Consider the following 25,628-nt stretch of genomic DNA (forward strand, 5'->3'; position numbering starts at 1 on the left):
GGGGAGAACTGATGGGCACGCGCAGCTCCTCCCCGCCCAGTCAAACGCGTCCGTCCTGTCCAGCCCCAGAGACTAAGAGACCCCTAAGCGACCCGGCTCCCTGACCCCCGCACCACTTTCCCTCCCTCTCCATAAATAACCACCTTCTCTTACTCAAGCCACCCCCCCCCCCAAGGGCATCAGGCCAGAGGGCTCTCTGCTGATGGCCCCAGGGGAGACCAACGGGGAGGCGGGACGGGGAGGCGGGACGAGGAGCTCAGCTGCAGGGAGCCGCGCTGCCCTCGGCCTCGCGCTTGCCTTTGCCCCCGGGGGGCTCCGCTCCGCCGGCCTTGCCCTCTCCCGCCGCCGCCCCGGCAGCCTCCTCTTTGGCGCCCTCGTGGGTTTTCATGTGTTTGGCCAGGTGGTCGCTGCGCATGAAGACTCGGCTGCAGACTGCGCAGGGGAACTTCTTGGTGCCGGTGTGGGTCTGGAGGCGGCGCTGCAGCTCGTCGGAGCGCGTGAAGCGCTTGCCGCAGAAGAGCCAGTTGCACACGAAGGGGCGGTCGCCGCTGTGCCAGCGCAAGTGTGCCTTCAGGTGCGATGTCTTGGCGTAGGCTTTCCCACAGCCCGGGATGTGGCAATTGTGCAAATGCTTCTTCTTGCCCCCATCGGGCCCGCACGGAGCCCCCAGTCGCTCCGCCTCCAGGCAGTTGGGGCAGCGGCACACGGTCTGGCCTGAGCTGCGGGGCGCTGACCGCCGGGAGCCTTTGGGCCGGGCCGCCCCATCCAGACTGGTATCCAGCCCCTGGGATTCCGGGGCGGCTGCTTCCAAGGCCTTCGCCCCGTCGGGAGGCCCGAGGAGGTGCTGCCCTCCGGCGGCTGGGAGGAGGTGGTGCGGGTGCGGGTGTGGGTGGGGCGGCTGGGCACAAAGCTGGTGGTCTCCGACGTAGCCCCCCAAGCCAGCCTGAAGCGCCCCGGGGTGGCCAGGTGAGGTCAGCGCGCCCTGAGTGTGGGGGAGGTCCATCCAGCTGGTACCCGGATGAAGGTCCCACCACGAGCCCTCCTCGGTGCCTGGGCGTGTCGGCCGGAACCACGATTCGTAATGGTGTGACACGTCCGGCTGCAGGAGCTTGGAAGAGGGTCCCGGGGCCAAGGGACTGTCGCTTTCCAGGTCCTCGCAGGTTACCCGAGAGGAGTAACAGTGGGCATGGCACTCAGTGAATGTTTTTGAATGAATTCATTAATTTTTAAACTGTGATTGATTGATTGATTGATTGATTGATTTCCACAATGTATTTTCCTGTGTTGCCTACATAACTATAGTGAAACTCTGATTCTTATAAGGAACTCTTGGTGTTATGGGATGTTTAGGAAAGGCGGTGAGTTTAAGACGCTGTACTGACGCTACTAAAACCTCCTGGTGAAGGGACCTCATGAGCCTGCTCTCCGGTGTGCTGGCAAAAGAAAAACTGACCCTCGGTGCTCTCTCCCCAAGGTAGGCATCAGCAAACTAACAAGGGAAAGGAAGGAGGCCGCTAAAGATAGGCATCTGCAGGAATTGCTAATCCAGCTCCAGACACAGCCTCAACACCTTCATTAACCCAAAATGAACTGTGTGAAACTGGATTTCTGAACCACAAGACAGGTAAGGGAGTCTTTTCCAAAGCCAGGTGTAGAAGAGCTCTTTACCTTGAGTCTAAAATCGCCTTCGGGCCATTGAACGTACCCACTCTCATTTGCTTGTGTCGTGAGAAATCACAGAATTTTTGAGCTGAAGGGGTGTAAAACCCACACTTCTTACTGAAGAGTAGTCAGCAAAGAAAGTATATTGAATTAGGCTACAGCAATGTATTTTCTTTATATTTCTCACACTACAGCTGAACACAAACAACGTCTTTTTCCATACCTCAGAGCTTCCTATTGGCCACAGATAATTCACTTCAGAGATATATGCTTTTTGAAAAATAATGTTCTGGGTGGCTGGGGAGAGCCCTGTGGTGGGTGTTCAGGAATTCTTTCTGCTTTACCATTTAAAAGAGCTAATAATGGTTGGGGAAGCACCCACACCTTTTGCTCCCTGAAGAATTCGGTGCTAAACTTAGTTCTTTGCAGCTCTGTGTTGCATACATTTTAAGCAGTTAGGAACTTTGCACATGAGCAGGAATCAAAGTGAAATTCAAAAGTGGAACTTCATGGACCATTCGCATATTGGAGAGGCATCAGTGGGATTCCATGACAATGCTAATTTGAGTGTTTTTGCTTGGTGCCTTTTATTGCCCGTGCCAAAGATCAGTACTATGGAAAGCAGAGCGATTCATATATTTGAGTTAAACAAGTCTCTTGGCCTCTTTGTACCTTAGTTTCCTCATTTGAAAAAAAAAAATAAATGGCTCTCAAGACATACTTTCCAGAATTCATCCTGGGCTTACACCCAGCTAACCAAGAACTGCATGGTGTTTTTACACACAGTTTTTTACATGTATTCATCTTCTATTCCACTTACAACTTGTGTAAAAACTGCATTCCATGCCAGGCCTGAAACGTTCCAAAGCTCAGTTCTGTGAGTAAATTGCAACCAAGATTTCTACAACAAAAGACACAAGCAAAAGAAGAATAAAAATATATATTCTTTCAGAACATTTATCCTTTGGCAATAATTCTAATTTATATATGATGAAACATAACAACACTACTCCCTCCATACGCTAAAGAAATCTCACTGTGGAAGATATTATGATTTATACTTTCATGATTATATATGTGGTGCATTAGATACAAAATAGTAAATGCTCATTAAATACTTGTGTTAAGTGATCTTTATTTCTCCAGAAAGGCAGCACTATCGACATTTTGGGCTGGATAATTCTTTGCTGTGGGAGGCTCTCCTGTACACTGTTGGACGTTTAGTAGCATCTCTGGCCTCTGTCCACTAGATGCCAGCAGCATATACAGTTCTGACAAGCAAAAATGTCTCCAGACGCTACCAAATGTCACCTGCGTGCAAAATCACCCTGGTTGAGAGCCACTGCTCTATAATGATTCACTCTGATCTGTGTAATACTTCTCACACTAATCTTTGCTAGAGACAAAAAGGATTTGCTACAAAATTTTAGTAGTAATCTTAATCATATTTCCAAATGAGTAACAAATTAATTTTATAAAAAATTAAGCTTTACAAAAATTCCAAATATAATGAAGTTATATTTGTAACTTAGATAAACTGCAAAAAGGGTAGTGGTTCAAATGTACGTCTTTCGATAGACTGTATTTTACTGCAGCATAAATCTCTAGGAAAAGGAAAAGGAGAATATTGCCTCAATTAGCTATTAGATATCTAATTAGTAGGAATAACTAGTAGAGGTTAGAATGATAATAACAAATAAGAAGCTTTGGTCTAAACTCCAAACCTTAGGAATTACTATTTGAACCTTCCAGAGCCCCTAGCCCTGCCTTCACCTCTCTTAAGAGTCTCACCTTCAGGATCTTCATAAATTAAATATACAACTATAGATCTTGATAGATTTTGGAGGTAATCTTTCCTGAGAGCAGAAGCATTGATTAGATGCCACCTTTTGTGGTCTCATCAAATTCTAGATTATGAGCTCAAAGTTTTTATCTCTATATATCATTATAATTTCTAATATTAAAAGGAATATTCTTATATTTACACACTTCCCAGTAGAGTTCTGTTTTTCTAGGCCAATTCACTACCAGAAGAAATAAAAGATACCCTTTCACACAACTTGAAAGGAAGTTACTCCTCTCATTAATATGTAGCTTTAATTCAGTATTACACTTTCTATCATATTGACTTTTATTCGAAAATACCTACTCTTGACTATAGCTGACTATCTTATTTCCATTGATTCCAGCTTAGTCTCTCATTTCACCTGGATGGGTATAACTGTCTTCTGACTGGTGTTTCCATCTCTACCCTCTCCCTTTCTAAGCCATCCTCCACGCGATCACCAGATTAACTCTCCGGAAGTGGTCTTCAAATACCAGCATCACTTGTGAACTTCTTGAAGATACGAATAGTCAGCCCTACTCTGGACCTCTGGAATCAGTAACTATGGGAGTGGAGCTTGTGTTTTCACAAGCCCTCCAAGTGGTTGGTTCTGTTGCAGGCTAATGCTTGTGCTAAAGCACTGCTGTGGTAACATGGTAGCTTGGCATGGTATCCCTGGCTTGGCCTCCAAAGCCCTAGATGATGTGGCTCTAAGCTCCTACTCTTCCCACTTGTACTCTACAGGTACTCAGAGTATTTTTCCTGTGCTTTGCCTTTCTCCCACTTTCCTGTTGCAAGCTTATTCTTCCCAAGATGTCCGTCATTGATACCCAATGGCCCTTCGAGGTCCCGTTTAAACAGCATTGCTCTAGTAACATCTTCCCTGATCCAATTTGAAGTCTTTTTTCCCTCTTTTGTGCTCCAATACCAACTTATAGCTCTCATTGCCCATACTCATTTCTTTCTTTAAATATAGCTGTTTTTGCAACCCATTTCCTCTGAGCAGAAACTCCTTCAAAGTATGGACTAGATCCTGCTTATGTGCATCGTCTATCATGTTTAAAGCCAACGCGTGGACATAAAGCAAACTCAAATATTTATAAAATCAACAAATAGCTGGGGAGTGGATAGAAGGAGGAAACGACTGTTTTAAAAGAAATGTAGTTTTATTACTTCATGGTGCCTCCACAGCACTTTGTCGTTATGGTTTGAGCTTATATGTTTACTTTCCCTGTGAGATCATGAGTTGCTAAAAGGAGTCCTGTCTTACCCGTCTTTGTGTTTACAACACTAGGCATAGTGCTGATCAGCATATTCTTTTTTCGCTTTTTTATTGATTGGCAGTTTTTTTTTTAAAGAATGAGAATACTTATTCTTTTTTAAAGAATGAGAATACTTATCCAAATACCAAATACTATTTGGCGCCTGAGATTCTTTTCAAACCTCCACTGCTCAGATGCTGAGCAGTCAGACTCACAAGGATTAATGGGAGGTGAAGGCTGCTTCTGGTGTGATGTACGGGGTGGGGGTCGGGAGGTTGCCATTGGACGTCATTCCGGAAGCAAACATCAAGACTGTGTGGTGATAAACATGAGTCCCCGAGGTGGCTGGCCTGAAAGCCGGTTCACATCCTGAACTTCCCCAGCTGCCCGCTTGGGGGCAGGACCGGGCAGAACAGCACAGCCCCAGGCTGCAGTCCCCAGGCTGCAGGTTCCTCGGTCACTTTCCCATTCCTGACTTCACTCACCCACCCTAGAGGGATTCTATTCCCACTTCCCAGGAGAGGAGAGGGTGGCTCAGAGACGTTGCCCAGGGGTCAGCCCAGATGTTTTGATTTCCCGAACTCCCTCTCAGCCCCTCCAGGACTGTCCTGCCAGGGGTGCCAGAACTGAGGGGTCAGAGGTGGCCTCGGGCTCCATTGCGGGGGGGGTGGGGGTGGGGGGTGGGGGGTGGGGAGTGGCGGCAGCCAGGCAGCATTGCCGGTCAGAGCGAGCGAGTGAGAGGCATGAGAGCCGCACCAAAGGCCCCCGATAAGAATGCAGGTCAGCGGGAGGAGCTGCAAGGGGAGGAGGGGCAGTCCCAGCCCTGCCCAGACAGGCCCAGCCGCCCCCACAGCTGCCCTCCTCGCCCTGGGGGCAGCAATGGGGGAGAGCAGGAGAGGACTCGCCAGGCTCCTGGGGTCTAAGTCCCCCAGAACCAGGAAGACAAAAGAGGAGCCCCAGGGAGCGGGGTGGGCCTGAGGTCACCGTAACACGCCTGGCCCTCCGCCACCCAGGCAGACAGAAACAAACGTATGGCCCCCTCAACTGGTCTGCTTTCCTCTGTAACCCCTAAATCATTCTGATGCCCCCATTTAAGAAACTTTGTGACCCCAGACTCTCCCAAACAAGTGGTGGAATGGGCCAGCCTGGGTACCAGATTTGGCTCTGAGAAATTGGGTTAGGGTTAGAGTGGGGGGAAATAGGAATCCCACTGGGGTAGATGACAATTTTGGCCAAGATGTAGGATGGAAAGGTGAAAGAACGTAATAACCTACTCTGCCCCCTTGGAGCCAAAAACTGATCCTCTGTCAACTTTCCTAGGTTTGGGGCCCTGGAGCCATGAGGCTTTTACTCATCTGACGTGTGTTAGGCACCAACTGTGCACCAGGCGTTTGAGCAGCCTGGGAAAGTGTGCATTTGTGCATATCCGGGGGTGCCCGATGGGTCCAGTGAGGAACTTCTGTGCACACCGTGGTTGTGTAACTGCGGCAGGTCTCTAGCTGGGAGTTGCACTAGGAACCTTTCCCTCATGCTTTTCAGCTGGGCGGGAGCCCATCGGATATCTCGGCTGCCTTTCATCACCTTGTCCCTGATAGGGATCATCCTGGGTGGAGAAATCGCTGTCAGTCACCCCCACCTCTCTCAGAGCCAGAAGGCCTGATTGACAGGCACACACCCACGAGGGTGGGGTGAGGGGGCCAAGGGGCTGGCCATCTCTGGGAAGGCAGGGAACCGGCATTCTTGGCAGGGGAGGCGAAAGAGGGGGCTTCCATGTGGAAGAAGAAGGAAATATCTAGAACCTTTTCATCTCCACAGGAGAAGACCAGGGAGGGACAGTCAGCCCAGCTATCAACCCCGAGGGAGCGCCACCCTCCTTCTGCATCAACAACCTCCGGGCAGGATCAGACCCTTCAACAATCAGCTCAGCTCTGCCCCCAAACAAAGGGAGGTGAGGCTGCCCAGGGCTGCAGGATCAAAGAGAAGTGTCCACCCCACCCTGCAGCCAGCCTGGTCCTTGCTGCTGAGAGACCATGAGTCAAAAAGGAAACCAGAGCTGGAAGACAAATGAAGCAGTGGTGTGGTTGATGACTTTATTATGGCATAAAAAACACAGGCTGCTTCTTCCTCCTCCTCCCCCCCCCCCAAAATGGGTTCACAGCACTTAAAGAAAAAAAAATCCTACATTTCTCCTCTAGGGGGCTGCCTAGAAGGGGGCAGACAGCCAAGCAACCTAGATCTATAAAAGAGGGGAGCAAAAGAAAACCTATCCAAAGCCCTCACCAGCACACCTGAGAGCTCGGGGCCTCCATGGGAATATCCGTGCTGTCCTCTCCCCAACGCACATTTGGGAGTTCCCCTGAGGATGGTCACTGGGAAAGGCTGTCCTAGTGGCAAAGGGAGAGGTGGCTGGTTTCCTCAGCTGGAGGAAAACGGCATCTCACACCCACAGCGCCCTCCCTCTCTCCCCCTCATCCACCTGGCCAGGCAACCTGCAGGCACTGCCAACTCTCTTCTGCCCCCAGCCCTCTCAGCAAGGAAAGGGACCTCTGGTCGGATTAGCAGGAGGTAGGGGAAGAGGGAGCATAAAGAAAGGACATTACTTCTTAACCTACCCCAGGCCCATGCGTCCTTCAGGGAGAGTCACCCCATCCCTCTTAAGAAGGGCTCTCTTCTACACAAACATATTCCCACCCAGATCCCAGCCCCACTTCCCAATAGCACCCAGTCCTTGGACTGATATCCCCAAGGAAGGAAGAGATGCCGTGGGCCTAGGCTCCAGGACCTTGGCTGGGGTGAACAAGATGGGGTCTCCCTGGCTGGAGACCCCAGGCTCAGTAGAGAAACACACACACACACACACACAGAAACACACACATGCATGGGTACACACAACATGAACACACATGTCCTAATATTAAATAAAATACCCTTTGCTTATAACTTAAAAAATCAATACACAACTAATCCTTGCACAGGGCTCTGGGTGGAGAAAGAAAGGCAGGGAAACGGGAGGTCGGGGGGAATCTTAAGGCCTCTACCTGGAGCCTGGGAAAGCCCACTAGCTCCAGGCTCCTGCGGCCTGTCAGACCCTGCCCCCATCAGCTTTTTTCCTTTTGCCTGGCTCAGCCTCTTCTGGCTTCACCCCTCCCCACGTTCCCCACTCCAGGATCACCATCAGGACGTATTTCTGGCATCTAAAGAAGGGAACAGGGACAGCTTCCTGGACATCACCTCAGAAGGCAGGCCCCTTCCAGTGACAGGACAACTTCCTCATATGGAAGGGGAGCCCCACAAGAGATGAGATGGGGAGGAGCCTCCTAACACACTCTACAGGAGGGGCAAGGCTTGTAGGCAGCACGAAAGGGGAGGGTCGAGCTAAAGAAAGAGTGGGGCTTAGCTTCTCTGCAAGCAGATGGCCAGGCAGGGACAGAGTCCTCCACTCTGAGCAGGAACCGCTGGAGGTCCCTCTGCTGGGACACCCCCACCTACCCTCACCCAACCGAGGTCACCCTCTTCCTTCCATCCCTCAGGGGAGGGCAAATGCCAGGCACCAAGGGTGAGGAACTACATCAGTTCTGGAGCAAGGGCTCTTGGCTGCCTTGAAGGCCTGCCTGGGGTGACAGATGAGAGTGGACTACTGAACTTTACTTTTATAAAGACCAAGAGTTAAGGACTGAATCAGAGCTAGAGAGGGAAGGGCTTACTTCCACTCCCTGACCAAATCCCTTTCTCTCATTTTAGAGGAAGACTTCCTTGCTCAACCTCCACATCTGGCTCCCTCCTCCACCCCACAGTTCTGGCTGGAAGCTGTCGCCCATTCTGGCCCTCTTCCCTTCTTCCCTCGTGGCTCCATCACACTGGGTCTGGAAGGCTTAATAAGGAGGCACATCAGAGACATTATTTCTGCGGTGACAACCCTCCCAGCCAGATAGAAACTCCTCCCTTAGGGGGACCCCCAGCCTCTGCTACCCCATCTCAGCTCTCCCTCCGGAAACCCCGGGGTAAAGCACTCTAGGGGGGATGACAGGGACCCGGGCCGCAGCGCGGCTCCAGAGGCCCTTTTATGTCCGGGTTCCCAGGCGCTAACGACGTGTCCAGACAGCTACCCCCAGCGCCCGGGGCGGCCCCACTCCTCTCTGCTCCGGGGACGCGCCGTATCCTCCACCCTATCCCCTCGGCCCTCCAGCCGCCGTTGGGGTAGTCCACCCCAACCCCCCAGCCCAGGGGCGTGAAGTGAAAGAGCGAGGAAGGGGAGAACTGATGGGCACGCGCAGCTCCTCCCCGCCCAGTCAAACGCGTCCGTCCTGTCCAGCCCCAGAGACTAAGAGACCCCTAAGCGACCCGGCTCCCTGACCCCCGCACCACTTTCCCTCCCTCTCCATAAATAACCACCTTCTCTTACTCAAGCCACCCCCCCCCAAGGGCATCAGGCCAGAGGGCTCTCTGCTGATGGCCCCAGGGGAGACCAACGGGGAGGCGGGACGGGGAGGCGGGACGAGGAGCTCAGCTGCAGGGAGCCGCGCTGCCCTCGGCCTCGCGCTTGCCTTTGCCCCCGGGGGGCTCCGCTCCGCCGGCCTTGCCCTCTCCCGCCGCCGCCCCGGCAGCCTCCTCTTTGGCGCCCTCGTGGGTTTTCATGTGTTTGGCCAGGTGGTCGCTGCGCATGAAGACTCGGCTGCAGACTGCGCAGGGGAACTTCTTGGTGCCGGTGTGGGTCTGGAGGCGGCGCTGCAGCTCGTCGGAGCGCGTGAAGCGCTTGCCGCAGAAGAGCCAGTTGCACACGAAGGGGCGGTCGCCGCTGTGCCAGCGCAAGTGTGCCTTCAGGTGCGATGTCTTGGCGTAGGCTTTCCCACAGCCCGGGATGTGGCAATTGTGCAAATGCTTCTTCTTGCCCCCATCGGGCCCGCACGGAGCCCCCAGTCGCTCCGCCTCCAGGCAGTTGGGGCAGCGGCACACGGTCTGGCCTGAGCTGCGGGGCGCTGACCGCCGGGAGCCTTTGGGCCGGGCCGCCCCATCCAGACTGGTATCCAGCCCCTGGGATTCCGGGGCGGCTGCTTCCAAGGCCTTCGCCCCGTCGGGAGGCCCGAGGAGGTGCTGCCCTCCGGCGGCTGGGAGGAGGTGGTGCGGGTGCGGGTGTGGGTGGGGCGGCTGGGCACAAAGCTGGTGGTCTCCGACGTAGCCCCCCAAGCCAGCCTGAAGCGCCCCGGGGTGGCCAGGTGAGGTCAGCGCGCCCTGAGTGTGGGGGAGGTCCATCCAGCTGGTACCCGGATGAAGGTCCCACCACGAGCCCTCCTCGGTGCCTGGGCGTGTCGGCCGGAACCACGATTCGTAATGGTGTGACACGTCCGGCTGCAGGAGCTTGGAAGAGGGTCCCGGGGCCAAGGGACTGTCGCTTTCCAGGTTACCCGAGAGGAGTAACAGTGGCCATGGCACTCAGTGAATGTTTTTGAATGAATTCATTAATTTTTAAACTGTGATTGATTGATTGATTGATTGATTTCCACAATGTATTTTCCTGTGTTGCCTACATAACTATAGTGAAACTCTGATTCTTATAAGGAACTCTTGGTGTTATGGGATGTTTAGGAAAGGCGGTGAGTTTAAGACGCTGTACTGACGCTACTAAAACCTCCTGGTGAAGGGACCTCATGAGCCTGCTCTCCGGTGTGCTGGCAAAAGAAAAACTGACCCTCGGTGCTCTCTCCCCAAGGTAGGCATCAGCAAACTAACAAGGGAAAGGAAGGAGGCCGCTAAAGATAGGCATCTGCAGGAATTGCTAATCCAGCTCCAGACACAGCCTCAACACCTTCATTAACCCAAAATGAACTGTGTGAAACTGGATTTCTGAACCACAAGACAGGTAAGGGAGTCTTTTCCAAAGCCAGGTGTAGAAGAGCTCTTTACCTTGAGTCTAAAATCGCCTTCGGGCCATTGAACGTACCCACTCTCATTTGCTTGTGTCGTGAGAAATCACAGAATTTTTGAGCTGAAGGGGTGTAAAACCCACACTTCTTACTGAAGAGTAGTCAGCAAAGAAAGTATATTGAATTAGGCTACAGCAATGTATTTTCTTTATATTTCTCACACTACAGCTGAACACAAACAACGTCTTTTTCCATACCTCAGAGCTTCCTATTGGCCACAGATAATTCACTTCAGAGATATATGCTTTTTGAAAAATAATGTTCTGGGTGGCTGGGGAGAGCCCTGTGGTGGGTGTTCAGGAATTCTTTCTGCTTTACCATTTAAAAGAGCTAATAATGGTTGGGGAAGCACCCACACCTTTTGCTCCCTGAAGAATTCGGTGCTAAACTTAGTTCTTTGCAGCTCTGTGTTGCATACATTTTAAGCAGTTAGGAACTTTGCACATGAGCAGGAATCAAAGTGAAATTCAAAAGTGGAACTTCATGGACCATTCGCATATTGGAGAGGCATCAGTGGGATTCCATGACAATGCTAATTTGAGTGTTTTTGCTTGGTGCCTTTTATTGCCCGTGCCAAAGATCAGTACTATGGAAAGCAGAGCGATTCATATATTTGAGTTAAACAAGTCTCTTGGCCTCTTTGTACCTTAGTTTCCTCATTTGAAAAAAAAAAATAAATGGCTCTCAAGACATACTTTCCAGAATTCATCCTGGGCTTACACCCAGCTAACCAAGAACTGCATGGTGTTTTTACACACAGTTTTTTACATGTATTCATCTTCTATTCCACTTACAACTTGTGTAAAAACTGCATTCCATGCCAGGCCTGAAACGTTCCAAAGCTCAGTTCTGTGAGTAAATTGCAACCAAGATTTCTACAACAAAAGACACAAGCAAAAGAAGAATAAAAATATATATTCTTTCAGAACATTTATCCTTTGGCAATAATTCTAATTTATATATGATGAAACATAACAACACTACTCCCTCCATACGCTAAAGAAATCTCACTGTGGAAGATATTATGATTTATACTTTCATGATTATATATGTGGTGCATTAGATACAAAATAGTAAATGCTCATTAAATACTTGTGTTAAGTGATCTTTATTTCTCCAGAAAGGCAGCACTATCGACATTTTGGGCTGGATAATTCTTTGCTGTGGGAGGCTCTCCTGTACACTGTTGGACGTTTAGTAGCATCTCTGGCCTCTGTCCACTAGATGCCAGCAGCATATACAGTTCTGACAAGCAAAAATGTCTCCAGACGCTACCAAATGTCACCTGCGTGCAAAATCACCCTGGTTGAGAGCCACTGCTCTATAATGATTCACTCTGATCTGTGTAATACTTCTCACACTAATCTTTGCTAGAGACAAAAAGGATTTGCTACAAAATTTGAGTAGTAATCTTAATCATATTTCCAAATGAGTAACAAATTAATTTTATAAAAAATTAAGCTTTACAAAAATTCCAAATATAATGAAGTTATATTTGTAACTTAGATAAACTGCAAAAAAGGTAGTGGTTCAAATGTACGTCTTTCGATAGACTGTATTTTACTGCAGCATAAATCTCTAGGAAAAGGAAAAGGAGAATATTGCCTCAATTAGCTATTAGATATCTAATTAGTAGGAATAACTAGTAGAGGTTAGAATGATAATAACAAATAAGAAGCTTTGGTCTAAACTCCAAACCTTAGGAATTATTATTTGAACCTTCCAGAGCCCCTAGCCCTGCCTTCACCTCTCTTAAGAGTCTCACCTTCAGGATCTTCATAAATTAAATATACAACTATAGATCTTGATAGATTTTGGAGGTAATCTTTCCTGAGAGCAGAAGCATTGATTAGATGCCACCTTTTGTGGTCTCATCAAATTCTAGATTACGAGCTCAAAGTTTTTATCTCTATATATCATTATAATTTCTAATATTAAAAGGAATATTCTTATATTTACACACTTCCCAGTAGAGTTCTGTTTTTCTAGGCCAATTCACTACCAGAAGAAATAAAAGATACCCTTTCACACAACTTGAAAGGAAGTTACTCCTCTCATTAATATGTAGCTTTAATTCAGTATTACACTTTCTATCATATTGACTTTTATTCGAAAATACCTACTCTTGACTATAGCTGACTATCTTATTTCCATTGATTCCAGCTTAGTCTCTCATTTCACCTGGATGGGTATAACTGTCTTCTGACTGGTGTTTCCATCTCTACCCTCTCCCTTTCTAAGCCATCCTCCACGCGATCACCAGATTAACTCTCCGGAAGTGGTCTTCAAATACCAGCATCACTTGTGAACTTCTTGAAGATACGAATAGTCAGCCCTACTCTGGACCTCTGGAATCAGTAACTATGGGAGTGGAGCTTGTGTTTTCACAAGCCCTCCAAGTGGTTGGTTCTGTTGCAGGCTAATGCTTGTGCTAAAGCACTGCTGTGGTAACATGGTAGCTTGGCATGGTATCCTTGGCTTGGCCTCCAAAGCCCTAGATGATGTGGCTCTAAGCTCCTACTCTTCCCACTTGTACTCTACAGGTACTCAGAGTATTTTTCCTGTGCTTTGCCTTTCTCCCACTTTCCTGTTGCAAGCTTATTCTTCCCAAGATGTCCGTCATTGATACCCAATGGCCCTTCGAGGTCCCGTTTAAACAGCATTGCTCTAGTAACATCTTCCCTGATCCAATTTGAAGTCTTTTTTCCCTCTTTTGTGCTCCAATACCAACTTATAGCTCTCATTGCCCATACTCATTTCTTTCTTTAAATATAGCTGTTTTTGCAACCCATTTCCTCTGAGCAGAAACTCCTTCAAAGTATGGACTAGATCCTGCTTATGTGCATCGTCTATCATGTTTAAAGCCAACGCGTGGACATAAAGCAAACTCAAATATTTATAAAATCAACAAATAGCTGGGGAGTGGATAGAAGGAGGAAACGACTGTTTTAAAAGAAATGTAGTTTTATTACTACATGGTGCCTCCACAGCACTTTGTCGTTATGGTTTGAGCTTATATGTTTACTTTCCCTGTGAGATCATGAGTTGCTAAAAGGAGTCCTGTCTTACCCGTCTTTGTGTTTACAACACTAGGCATAGTGCTGATCAGCATATTCTTTTTTCGCTTTTTTATTGATTGGCAGTTTTTTTTTAAAGAATGAGAATACTTATTCTTTTTTAAAGAATGAGAATACTTATCCAAATACCAAATACTATTTGGCGCCTGAGATTCTTTTCAAACCTCCACTGCTCAGATGCTGAGCAGTCAGACTCACAAGGATTAATGGGAGGTGAAGGCTGCTTCTGGTGTGATGTACGGGGTGGGGGTCGGGAGGTTGCCATTGGACGTCATTCCGGAAGCAAACATCAAGACTGTGTGGTGATAAACATGAGTCCCCGAGGTGGCTGGCCTGAAAGCCGGTTCACATCCTGAACTTCCCCAGCTGCCCGCTTGGGGGCAGGACCGGGCAGAACAGCACAGCCCCAGGCTGCAGTCCCCAGGCTGCAGGTTCCTCGGTCACTTTCCCATTCCTGACTTCACTCACCCACCCTAGAGGGATTCTATTCCCACTTCCCAGGAGAGGAGAGGGTGGCTCAGAGACGTTGCCCAGGGGTCAGCCCAGATGTTTTGATTTCCCGAACTCCCTCTCAGCCCCTCCAGGACTGTCCTGCCAGGGGTGCCAGAACTGAGGGGTCAGAGGTGGCCTCGGGCTCCATTGCGGGGGGGGGGGGGGGGGGTGGGGGGTGGGGAGTGGCGGCAGCCAGGCAGCATTGCCGGTCAGAGCGAGCGAGTGAGAGGCATGAGAGCCGCACCAAAGGCCCCCGATAAGAATGCAGGTCAGCGGGAGGAGCTGCAAGGGGAGGAGGGGCAGTCCCAGCCCTGCCCAGACAGGCCCAGCCGCCCCCACAGCTGCCCTCCTCGCCCTGGGGGCAGCAATGGGGGAGAGCAGGAGAGGACTCGCCAGGCTCCTGGGGTCTAAGTCCCCCAGAACCAGGAAGACAAAAGAGGAGCCCCAGGGAGCGGGGTGGGCCTGAGGTCACCGTAACACGCCTGGCCCTCCGCCACCCAGGCAGACAGAAACAAACGTATGGCCCCCTCAACTGGTCTGCTTTCCTCTGTAACCCCTAAATCATTCTGATGCCCCCATTTAAGAAACTTTGTGACCCCAGACTCTCCCAAACAAGTGGTGGAATGGGCCAGCCTGGGTACCAGATTTGGCTCTGAGAAATTGGGTTAGGGTTAGAGTGGGGGGAAATAGGAATCCCACTGGGGTAGATGACAATTTTGGCCAAGATGTAGGATGGAAAGGTGAAAGAACGTAATAACCTACTCTGCCCCCTTGGAGCCAAAAACTGATCCTCTGTCAACTTTCCTAGGTTTGGGGCCCTGGAGCCATGAGGCTTTTACTCATCTGACGTGTGTTAGGCACCAACTGTGCACCAGGCGTTTGAGCAGCCTGGGAAAGTGTGCATTTGTGCATATCCGGGGGTGCCCGATGGGTCCAGTGAGGAACTTCTGTGCACACCGTGGTTGTGTAACTGCGGCAGGTCTCTAGCTGGGAGTTGCACTAGGAACCTTTCCCTCATGCTTTTCAGCTGGGCGGGAGCCCATCGGATATCTCGGCTGCCTTTCATCACCTTGTCCCTGATAGGGATCATCCTGGGTGGAGAAATCGCTGTCAGTCACCCCCACCTCTCTCAGAGCCAGAAGGCCTGATTGACAGGCACACACCCACGAGGGTGGGGTGAGGGGGCCAAGGGGCTGGCCATCTCTGGGAAGGCAGGGAACCGGCATTCTTGGCAGGGGAGGCGAAAGAGGGGGCTTCCATGTGGAAGAAGAAGGAAATATCTAGAACCTTTTCATCTCCACAGGAGAAGACCAGGGAGGGACAGTCAGCCCAGCTATCAACCCCGAGGGAGCGCCACCCTCCTTCTGCATCAACAACCTCCGGGCAGGATCAGACCCTTCAACAATCAGCTCAGCTCTGCCCCCAAACAAAGGGAGGTGAGGCTGCCCAGGGCTGCAGGATCAAAGAGAAGTGTCCACCCCACCCTGCAGCCAGCCTGGTCCTTGCTGCTGAGAGACCATGAGTCAAAAAGGAAACCGGAGCTGGAAGACAAATGAAGCAGTGGTGTGGTTGATGACTTTATTATGGCATAAAAAACACAGGCTGCTTCTTCCTCCTCCTCCCCCCCCCCCAAAATGGGTTCACAGCACTTAAAGAAAAAAAAATCCTACATTTCTCCTCTAGGGGGCTGCCTAGAAGGGGGCAGACAGCCAAGCAACCTAGATCTATAAAAGAGGGGAGCAAAAGAAAACCTATCCAAAGCCCTCACCAGCACACCTGAGAGCTCGGGGCCTCCATGGGAATATCCGTGCTGTCCTCTCCCCAACGCACATTTGGGAGTTCCCCTGAGGATGGTCACTGGGAAAGGCTGTCCTAGTGGCAAAGGGAGAGGTGGCTGGTTTCCTCAGCTGGAGGAAAACGGCATCTCACACCCACAGCGCCCTCCCTCTCTCCCCCTCATCCACCTGGCCAGGCAACCTGCAGGCACTGCCAACTCTCTTCTGCCCCCAGCCCTCTCAGCAAGGAAAGGGACCTCTGGTCGGATTAGCAGGAGGTAGGGGAAGAGGGAGCATAAAGAAAGGACATTACTTCTTAACCTACCCCAGGCCCATGCGTCCTTCAGGGAGAGTCACCCCATCCCTCTTAAGAAGGGCTCTCTTCTACACAAACATATTCCCACCCAGATCCCAGCCCCACTTCCCAATAGCACCCAGTCCTTGGACTGATATCCCCAAGGAAGGAAGAGATGCCGTGGGCCTAGGCTCCAGGACCTTGGCTGGGGTGAACAAGATGGGGTCTCCCTGGCTGGAGACCCCAGGCTCAGTAGAGAAACACACACACACACACACACAGAAACACACACATGCATGGGTACACACAACATGAACACACATGTCCTAATATTAAATAAAATACCCTTTGCTTATAACTTAAAAAATCAATACACAACTAATCCTTGCACAGGGCTCTGGGTGGAGAAAGAAAGGCAGGGAAACGGGAGGTCGGGGGGAATCTTAAGGCCTCTACCTGGAGCCTGGGAAAGCCCACTAGCTCCAGGCTCCTGCGGCCTGTCAGACCCTGCCCCCATCAGCTTTTTTCCTTTTGCCTGGCTCAGCCTCTTCTGGCTTCACCCCTCCCCACGTTCCCCACTCCAGGATCACCATCAGGACGTATTTCTGGCATCTAAAGAAGGGAACAGGGACAGCTTCCTGGACATCACCTCAGAAGGCAGGCCCCTTCCAGTGACAGGACAACTTCCTCATATGGAAGGGGAGCCCCACAAGAGATGAGATGGGGAGGAGCCTCCTAACACACTCTACAGGAGGGGCAAGGCTTGTAGGCAGCACGAAAGGGGAGGGTCGAGCTAAAGAAAGAGTGGGGCTTAGCTTCTCTGCAAGCAGATGGCCAGGCAGGGACAGAGTCCTCCACTCTGAGCAGGAACCGCTGGAGGTCCCTCTGCTGGGACACCCCCACCTACCCTCACCCAACCGAGGTCACCCTCTTCCTTCCATCCCTCAGGGGAGGGCAAATGCCAGGCACCAAGGGTGAGGAACTACATCAGTTCTGGAGCAAGGGCTCTTGGCTGCCTTGAAGGCCTGCCTGGGGTGACAGATGAGAGTGGACTACTGAACTTTACTTTTATAAAGACCAAGAGTTAAGGACTGAATCAGAGCTAGAGAGGGAAGGGCTTACTTCCACTCCCTGACCAAATCCCTTTCTCTCATTTTAGAGGAAGACTTCCTTGCTCAACCTCCACATCTGGCTCCCTCCTCCACCCCACAGTTCTGGCTGGAAGCTGTCGCCCATTCTGGCCCTCTTCCCTTCTTCCCTCGTGGCTCCATCACACTGGGTCTGGAAGGCTTAATAAGGAGGCACATCAGAGACATTATTTCTGCGGTGACAACCCTCCCAGCCAGATAGAAACTCCTCCCTTAGGGGGACCCCCAGCCTCTGCTACCCCATCTCAGCTCTCCCTCCGGAAACCCCGGGGTAAAGCACTCTAGGGGGGATGACAGGGACCCGGGCCGCAGCGCGGCTCCAGAGGCCCTTTTATGTCCGGGTTCCCAGGCGCTAACGACGTGTCCAGACAGCTACCCCCAGCGCCCGGGGCGGCCCCACTCCTCTCTGCTCCGGGGACGCGCCGTATCCTCCACCCTATCCCCTCGGCCCTCCAGCCGCCGTTGGGGTAGTCCACCCCAACCCCCCAGCCCAGGGGCGTGAAGTGAAAGAGCGAGGAAGGGGAGAACTGATGGGCACGCGCAGCTCCTCCCCGCCCAGTCAAACGCGTCCGTCCTGTCCAGCCCCAGAGACTAAGAGACCCCTAAGCGACCCGGCTCCCTGACCCCCGCACCACTTTCCCTCCCTCTCCATAAATAACCACCTTCTCTTACTCAAGCCACCCCCCCCCAAGGGCATCAGGCCAGAGGGCTCTCTGCTGATGGCCCCAGGGGAGACCAACGGGGAGGCGGGACGGGGAGGCGGGACGAGGAGCTCAGCTGCAGGGAGCCGCGCTGCCCTCGGCCTCGCGCTTGCCTTTGCCCCCGGGGGGCTCCGCTCCGCCGGCCTTGCCCTCTCCCGCCGCCGCCCCGGCAGCCTCCTCTTTGGCGCCCTCGTGGGTTTTCATGTGTTTGGCCAGGTGGTCGCTGCGCATGAAGACTCGGCTGCAGACTGCGCAGGGGAACTTCTTGGTGCCGGTGTGGGTCTGGAGGCGGCGCTGCAGCTCGTCGGAGCGCGTGAAGCGCTTGCCGCAGAAGAGCCAGTTGCACACGAAGGGGCGGTCGCCGCTGTGCCAGCGCAAGTGTGCCTTCAGGTGCGATGTCTTGGCGTAGGCTTTCCCACAGCCCGGGATGTGGCAATTGTGCAAATGCTTCTTCTTGCCCCCATCGGGCCCGCACGGAGCCCCCAGTCGCTCCGCCTCCAGGCAGTTGGGGCAGCGGCACACGGTCTGGCCTGAGCTGCGGGGCGCTGACCGCCGGGAGCCTTTGGGCCGGGCCGCCCCATCCAGACTGGTATCCAGCCCCTGGGATTCCGGGGCGGCTGCTTCCAAGGCCTTCGCCCCGTCGGGAGGCCCGAGGAGGTGCTGCCCTCCGGCGGCTGGGAGGAGGTGGTGCGGGTGCGGGTGTGGGTGGGGCGGCTGGGCACAAAGCTGGTGGTCTCCGACGTAGCCCCCCAAGCCAGCCTGAAGCGCCCCGGGGTGGCCAGGTGAGGTCAGCGCGCCCTGAGTGTGGGGGAGGTCCATCCAGCTGGTACCCGGATGAAGGTCCCACCACGAGCCCTCCTCGGTGCCTGGGCGTGTCGGCCGGAACCACGATTCGTAATGGTGTGACACGTCCGGCTGCAGGAGCTTGGAAGAGGGTCCCGGGGCCAAGGGACTGTCGCTTTCCAGGTCCTCGCAGGTTACCCGAGAGGAGTAACAGTGGGCATGGCACTCAGTGAATGTTTTTGAATGAATTCATTAATTTTTAAACTGTGATTGATTGATTGATTGATTGATTTCCACAATGTATTTTCCTGTGTTGCCTACATAACTATAGTGAAACTCTGATTCTTATAAGGAACTCTTGGTGTTATGGGATGTTTAGGAAAGGCGGTGAGTTTAAGACGCTGTACTGACGCTACTAAAACCTCCTGGTGAAGGGACCTCATGAGCCTGCTCTCCGGTGTGCTGGCAAAAGAAAAACTGACCCTCGGTGCTCTCTCCCCAAGGTAGGCATCAGCAAACTAACAAGGGAAAGGAAGGAGGCCGCTAAAGATAGGCATCTGCAGGAATTGCTAATCCAGCTCCAGACACAGCCTCAACACCTTCATTAACCCAAAATGAACTGTGTGAAACTGGATTTCTGAACCACAAGACAGGTAAGGGAGTCTTTTCCAAAGCCAGGTGTAGAAGAGCTCTTTACCTTGAGTCTAAAATCGCCTTCGGGCCATTGAACGTACCCACTCTCATTTGCTTGTGTCGTGAGAAATCACAGAATTTTTGAGCTGAAGGGGTGTAAAACCCACACTTCTTACTGAAGAGTAGTCAGCAAAGAAAGTATATTGAATTAGGCTACAGCAATGTATTTTCTTTATATTTCTCACACTACAGCTGAACACAAACAACGTCTTTTTCCATACCTCAGAGCTTCCTATTGGCCACAGATAATTCACTTCAGAGATATATGCTTTTTGAAAAATAATGTTCTGGGTGGCTGGGGAGAGCCCTGTGGTGGGTGTTCAGGAATTCTTTCTGCTTTACCATTTAAAAGAGCTAATAATGGTTGGGGAAGCACCCACACCTTTTGCTCCCTGAAGAATTCGGTGCTAAACTTAGTTCTTTGCAGCTCTGTGTTGCATACATTTTAAGCAGTTAGGAACTTTGCACATGAGCAGGAATCAAAGTGAAATTCAAAAGTGGAACTTCATGGACCATTCGCATATTGGAGAGGCATCAGTGGGATTCCATGACAATGCTAATTTGAGTGTTTTTGCTTGGTGCCTTTTATTGCCCGTGCCAAAGATCAGTACTATGGAAAGCAGAGCGATTCATATATATGAGTTAAACAAGTCTCTTGGCCTCTTTGTACCTTAGTTTCCTCTTTTGAAAAAAAAAAATAAATGGCTCTCAAGACATACTTTCCAGAATTCATCCTGGGCTTACACCCAGCTAACCAAGAACTGCATGGTGTTTTTACACACAGTTTTTTACATGTATTCATCTTCTATTCCACTTACAACTTGTGTAAAAACTGCATTCCATGCCAGGCCTGAAACGTTCCAAAGCTCAGTTCTGTGAGTAAATTGCAACCAAGATTTCTACAACAAAAGACACAAGCAAAAGAAGAATAAAAATATATATTCTTTCAGAACATTTATCCTTTGGCAATAATTCTAATTTATATATGATGAAACATAACAACACTACTCCCTCCATACGCTAAAGAAATCTCACTGTGGAAGATATTATGATTTATACTTTCATGATTATATATGTGGTGCATTAGATACAAAATAGTAAATGCTCATTAAATACTTGTGTTAAGTGATCTTTATTTCTCCAGAAAGGCAGCACTATCGACATTTTGGGCTGGATAATTCTTTGCTGTGGGAGGCTCTCCTGTACACTGTTGGACGTTTAGTAGCATCTCTGGCCTCTGTCCACTAGATGCCAGCAGCATATACAGTTCTGACAAGCAAAAATGTCTCCAGACGCTACCAAATGTCACCTGCGTGCAAAATCACCCTGGTTGAGAGCCACTGCTCTATAATGATTCACTCTGATCTGTGTAATACTTCTCACACTAATCTTTGCTAGAGACAAAAAGGATTTGCTACAAAATTTGAGTAGTAATCTTAATCATATTTCCAAATGAGTAACAAATTAATTTTATAAAAAATTAAGCTTTACAAAAATTCCAAATATAATGAAGTTATATTTGTAACTTAGATAAACTGCAAAAAAGGTAGTGGTTCAAATGTACGTCTTTCGATAGACTGTATTTTACTGCAGCATAAATCTCTAGGAAAAGGAAAAGGAGAATATTGCCTCAATTAGCTATTAGATATCTAATTAGTAGGAATAACTAGTAGAGGTTAGAATGATAATAACAAATAAGAAGCTTTGGTCTAAACTCCAAACCTTAGGAATTATTATTTGAACCTTCCAGAGCCCCTAGCCCTGCCTTCACCTCTCTTAAGAGTCTCACCTTCAGGATCTTCATAAATTAAATATACAACTATAGATCTTGATAGATTTTGGAGGTAATCTTTCCTGAGAGCAGAAGCATTGATTAGATGCCACCTTTTGTGGTCTCATCAAATTCTAGATTATGAGCTCAAAGTTTTTATCTCTATATATCATTATAATTTCTAATATTAAAAGGAATATTCTTATATTTACACACTTCCCAGTAGAGTTCTGTTTTTCTAGGCCAATTCACTACCAGAAGAAATAAAAGATACCCTTTCACACAACTTGAAAGGAAGTTACTCCTCTCATTAATATGTAGCTTTAATTCAGTATTACACTTTCTATCATATTGACTTTTATTCGAAAATACCTACTCTTGACTATAGCTGACTATCTTATTTCCATTGATTCCAGCTTAGTCTCTCATTTCACCTGGATGGGTATAACTGTCTTCTGACTGGTGTTTCCATCTCTACCCTCTCCCTTTCTAAGCCATCCTCCACGCGATCACCAGATTAACTCTCCGGAAGTGGTCTTCAAATACCAGCATCACTTGTGAACTTCTTGAAGATACGAATAGTCAGCCCTACTCTGGACCTCTGGAATCAGTAACTATGGGAGTGGAGCTTGTGTTTTCACAAGCCCTCCAAGTGGTTGGTTCTGTTGCAGGCTAATGCTTGTGCTAAAGCACTGCTGTGGTAACATGGTAGCTTGGCATGGTATCCCTGGCTTGGCCTCCAAAGCCCTAGATGATGTGGCTCTAAGCTCCTACTCTTCCCACTTGTACTCTACAGGTACTCAGAGTATTTTTCCTGTGCTTTGCCTTTCTCCCACTTTCCTGTTGCAAGCTTATTCTTCCCAAGATGTCCGTCATTGATACCCAATGGCCCTTCGAGGTCCCGTTTAAACAGCATTGCTCTAGTAACATCTTCCCTGATCCAATTTGAAGTCTTTTTTCCCTCTTTTGTGCTCCAATACCAACTTATAGCTCTCATTGCCCATACTCATTTCTTTCTTTAAATATAGCTGTTTTTGCAACCCATTTCCTCTGAGCAGAAACTCCTTCAAAGTATGGACTAGATCCTGCTTATGTGCATCGTCTATCATGTTTAAAGCCAACGCGTGGACATAAAGCAAACTCAAATATTTATAAAATCAACAAATAGCTGGGGAGTGGATAGAAGGAGGAAACGACTGTTTTAAAAGAAATGTAGTTTTATTACTTCATGGTGCCTCCACAGCACTTTGTCGTTATGGTTTGAGCTTATATGTTTACTTTCCCTGTGAGATCATGAGTTGCTAAAAGGAGTCCTGTCTTACCCGTCTTTGTGTTTACAACACTAGGCATAGTGCTGATCAGCATATTCTTTTTTCGCTTTTTTATTGATTGGCAGTTTTTTTTTTAAAGAATGAGAATACTTATTCTTTTTTAAAGAATGAGAATACTTATCCAAATACCAAATACTATTTGGCGCCTGAGATTCTTTTCAAACCTCCACTGCTCAGATGCTGAGCAGTCAGACTCACAAGGATTAATGGGAGGTGAAGGCTGCTTCTGGTGTGATGTACGGGGTGGGGGTCGGGAGGTTGCCATTGGACGTCATTCCGGAAGCAAACATCAAGACTGTGTGGTGATAAACATGAGTCCCCGAGGTGGCTGGCCTGAAAGCCGGTTCACATCCTGAACTTCCCCAGCTGCCCGCTTGGGGGCAGGACCGGGCAGAACAGCACAGCCCCAGGCTGCAGTCCCCAGGCTGCAGGTTCCTCGGTCACTTTCCCATTCCTGACTTCACTCACCCACCCTAGAGGGATTCTATTCCCACTTCCCAGGAGAGGAGAGGGTGGCTCAGAGACGTTGCCCAGGGGTCAGCCCAGATGTTTTGATTTCCCGAACTCCCTCTCAGCCCCTCCAGGACTGTCCTGCCAGGGGTGCCAGAACTGAGGGGTCAGAGGTGGCCTCGGGCTCCATTGCGGGGGGGGTGGGGGGTGGGGGGTGGGGGGTGGGGAGTGGCGGCAGCCAGGCAGCATTGCCGGTCAGAGCGAGCGAGTGAGAGGCATGAGAGCCGCACCAAAGGCCCCCGATAAGAATGCAGGTCAGCGGGAGGAGCTGCAAGGGGAGGAGGGGCAGTCCCAGCCCTGCCCAGACAGGCCCAGCCGCCCCCACAGCTGCCCTCCTCGCCCTGGGGGCAGCAATGGGGGAGAGCAGGAGAGGACTCGCCAGGCTCCTGGGGTCTAAGTCCCCCAGAACCAGGAAGACAAAAGAGGAGCCCCAGGGAGCGGGGTGGGCCTGAGGTCACCGTAACACGCCTGGCCCTCCGCCACCCAGGCAGACAGAAACAAACGTATGGCCCCCTCAACTGGTCTGCTTTCCTCTGTAACCCCTAAATCATTCTGATGCCCCCATTTAAGAAACTTTGTGACCCCAGACTCTCCCAAACAAGTGGTGGAATGGGCCAGCCTGGGTACCAGATTTGGCTCTGAGAAATTGGGTTAGGGTTAGAGTGGGGGGAAATAGGAATCCCACTGGGGTAGATGACAATTTTGGCCAAGATGTAGGATGGAAAGGTGAAAGAACGTAATAACCTACTCTGCCCCCTTGGAGCCAAAAACTGATCCTCTGTCAACTTTCCTAGGTTTGGGGCCCTGGAGCCATGAGGCTTTTACTCATCTGACGTGTGTTAGGCACCAACTGTGCACCAGGCGTTTGAGCAGCCTGGGAAAGTGTGCATTTGTGCATATCCGGGGGTGCCCGATGGGTCCAGTGAGGAACTTCTGTGCACACCGTGGTTGTGTAACTGCGGCAGGTCTCTAGCTGGGAGTTGCACTAGGAACCTTTCCCTCATGCTTTTCAGCTGGGCGGGAGCCCATCGGATATCTCGGCTGCCTTTCATCACCTTGTCCCTGATAGGGATCATCCTGGGTGGAGAAATCGCTGTCAGTCACCCCCACCTCTCTCAGAGCCAGAAGGCCTGATTGACAGGCACACACCCACGAGGGTGGGGTGAGGGGGCCAAGGGGCTGGCCATCTCTGGGAAGGCAGGGAACCGGCATTCTTGGCAGGGGAGGCGAAAGAGGGGGCTTCCATGTGGAAGAAGAAGGAAATATCTAGAACCTTTTCATCTCCACAGGAGAAGACCAGGGAGGGACAGTCAGCCCAGCTATCAACCCCGAGGGAGCGCCACCCTCCTTCTGCATCAACAACCTCCGGGCAGGATCAGACCCTTCAACAATCAGCTCAGCTCTGCCCCCAAACAAAGGGAGGTGAGGCTGCCCAGGGCTGCAGGATCAAAGAGAAGTGTCCACCCCACCCTGCAGCCAGCCTGGTCCTTGCTGCTGAGAGACCATGAGTCAAAAAGGAAACCGGAGCTGGAAGACAAATGAAGCAGTGGTGTGGTTGATGACTTTATTATGGCATAAAAAACACAGGCTGCTTCTTCCTCCTCCTCCCCCCCCCCCAAAATGGGTTCACAGCACTTAAAGAAAAAAAAATCCTACATTTCTCCTCTAGGGGGCTGCCTAGAAGGGGGCAGACAGCCAAGCAACCTAGATCTATAAAAGAGGGGAGCAAAAGAAAACCTATCCAAAGCCCTCACCAGCACACCTGAGAGCTCGGGGCCTCCATGGGAATATCCGTGCTGTCCTCTCCCCAACGCACATTTGGGAGTTCCCCTGAGGATGGTCACTGGGAAAGGCTGTCCTAGTGGCAAAGGGAGAGGTGGCTGGTTTCCTCAGCTGGAGGAAAACGGCATCTCACACCCACAGCGCCCTCCCTCTCTCCCCCTCATCCACCTGGCCAGGCAGCCTGCAGGCACTGCCAACTCTCTTCTGCCCCCAGCCCTCTCAGCAAGGAAAGGGACCTCTGGTCGGATTAGCAGGAGGTAGGGGAAGAGGGAGCATAAAGAAAGGACATTACTTCTTAACCTACCCCAGGCCCATGCGTCCTTCAGGGAGAGTCACCCCATCCCTCTTAAGAAGGGCTCTCTTCTACACAAACATATTCCCACCCAGATCCCAGCCCCACTTCCCAATAGCACCCAGTCCTTGGACTGATATCCCCAAGGAAGGAAGAGATGCTGTGGGCCTAGGCTGCAGGACCTCGGCTGGGGTGAACAAGATGGGGTCTCCCTGGCTGGAGACCCCAGGCTCAGTAGAGAAACACACACACACACAGAAACACACACATGCATGGGTACACACAACATGAACACACATGTCCTAATA

At 50.6% G+C, this 25,628-nt stretch overlaps 3 protein-coding genes across 3 annotated transcripts; all 3 read right to left on the bottom strand.

The window, feature by feature from the left end:
• Nucleotides 1-256: 256 nt before the first annotated feature.
• On the bottom strand, nucleotides 257-7,372 carry LOC133083824 (transcription factor Sp6-like). The gene is made up of 4 exons (XM_061179816.1): nucleotides 7,362-7,372; nucleotides 6,219-6,352; nucleotides 5,506-5,543; nucleotides 257-1,192 (listed from the first exon to the last, which is right to left on the bottom strand). The coding sequence occupies exons 1-4, from the start codon at nucleotides 7,370-7,372 to the stop codon at nucleotides 257-259; spliced, it is 1,119 nt and encodes a 372-aa protein (XP_061035799.1).
• Nucleotides 7,373-9,252: 1,880 nt separating this feature from the next.
• Nucleotides 9,253-16,350, bottom strand: LOC133083825 (transcription factor Sp6-like). Its single transcript, XM_061179817.1, has 2 exons — nucleotides 16,340-16,350; nucleotides 9,253-10,138 (listed from the first exon to the last, which is right to left on the bottom strand). Exons 1-2 carry the CDS (start codon nucleotides 16,348-16,350, stop codon nucleotides 9,253-9,255), a joined length of 897 nt encoding a protein of 298 aa, XP_061035800.1.
• Nucleotides 16,351-18,230: 1,880 nt separating this feature from the next.
• Nucleotides 18,231-25,343, bottom strand: LOC133083826 (transcription factor Sp6-like). Its single transcript, XM_061179818.1, has 4 exons — nucleotides 25,333-25,343; nucleotides 24,190-24,323; nucleotides 23,477-23,514; nucleotides 18,231-19,166 (listed from the first exon to the last, which is right to left on the bottom strand). Exons 1-4 carry the CDS (start codon nucleotides 25,341-25,343, stop codon nucleotides 18,231-18,233), a joined length of 1,119 nt encoding a protein of 372 aa, XP_061035801.1.
• Between the last annotated feature and the right edge of the window lie 285 nt (nucleotides 25,344-25,628).

Source organism: Eubalaena glacialis, unplaced genomic scaffold, assembly GCF_028564815.1.
Source record: "Eubalaena glacialis isolate mEubGla1 unplaced genomic scaffold, mEubGla1.1.hap2.+ XY scaffold_727, whole genome shotgun sequence".
Lineage (NCBI taxonomy): Eukaryota > Metazoa > Chordata > Mammalia > Artiodactyla > Balaenidae > Eubalaena > Eubalaena glacialis.

Coding starts and splice junctions, on each gene's coding strand:
- LOC133083826 (XM_061179818.1), bottom strand. Junction 23,515..24,189: donor GCCGCAGTTACACAACCACG/GTGTGCACAGAA, acceptor CTCCCCTTGCAG/CTCCTCCCGCTGACCTGCAT. Junction 19,167..23,476: donor ATTCTTATCGGGGGCCTTTG/GTGCGGCTCTCA, acceptor ACATTCACTGAG/TGCCATGCCCACTGTTACTC.
- LOC133083824 (XM_061179816.1), bottom strand. Junction 5,544..6,218: donor GCCGCAGTTACACAACCACG/GTGTGCACAGAA, acceptor CTCCCCTTGCAG/CTCCTCCCGCTGACCTGCAT. Junction 1,193..5,505: donor ATTCTTATCGGGGGCCTTTG/GTGCGGCTCTCA, acceptor ACATTCACTGAG/TGCCATGCCCACTGTTACTC.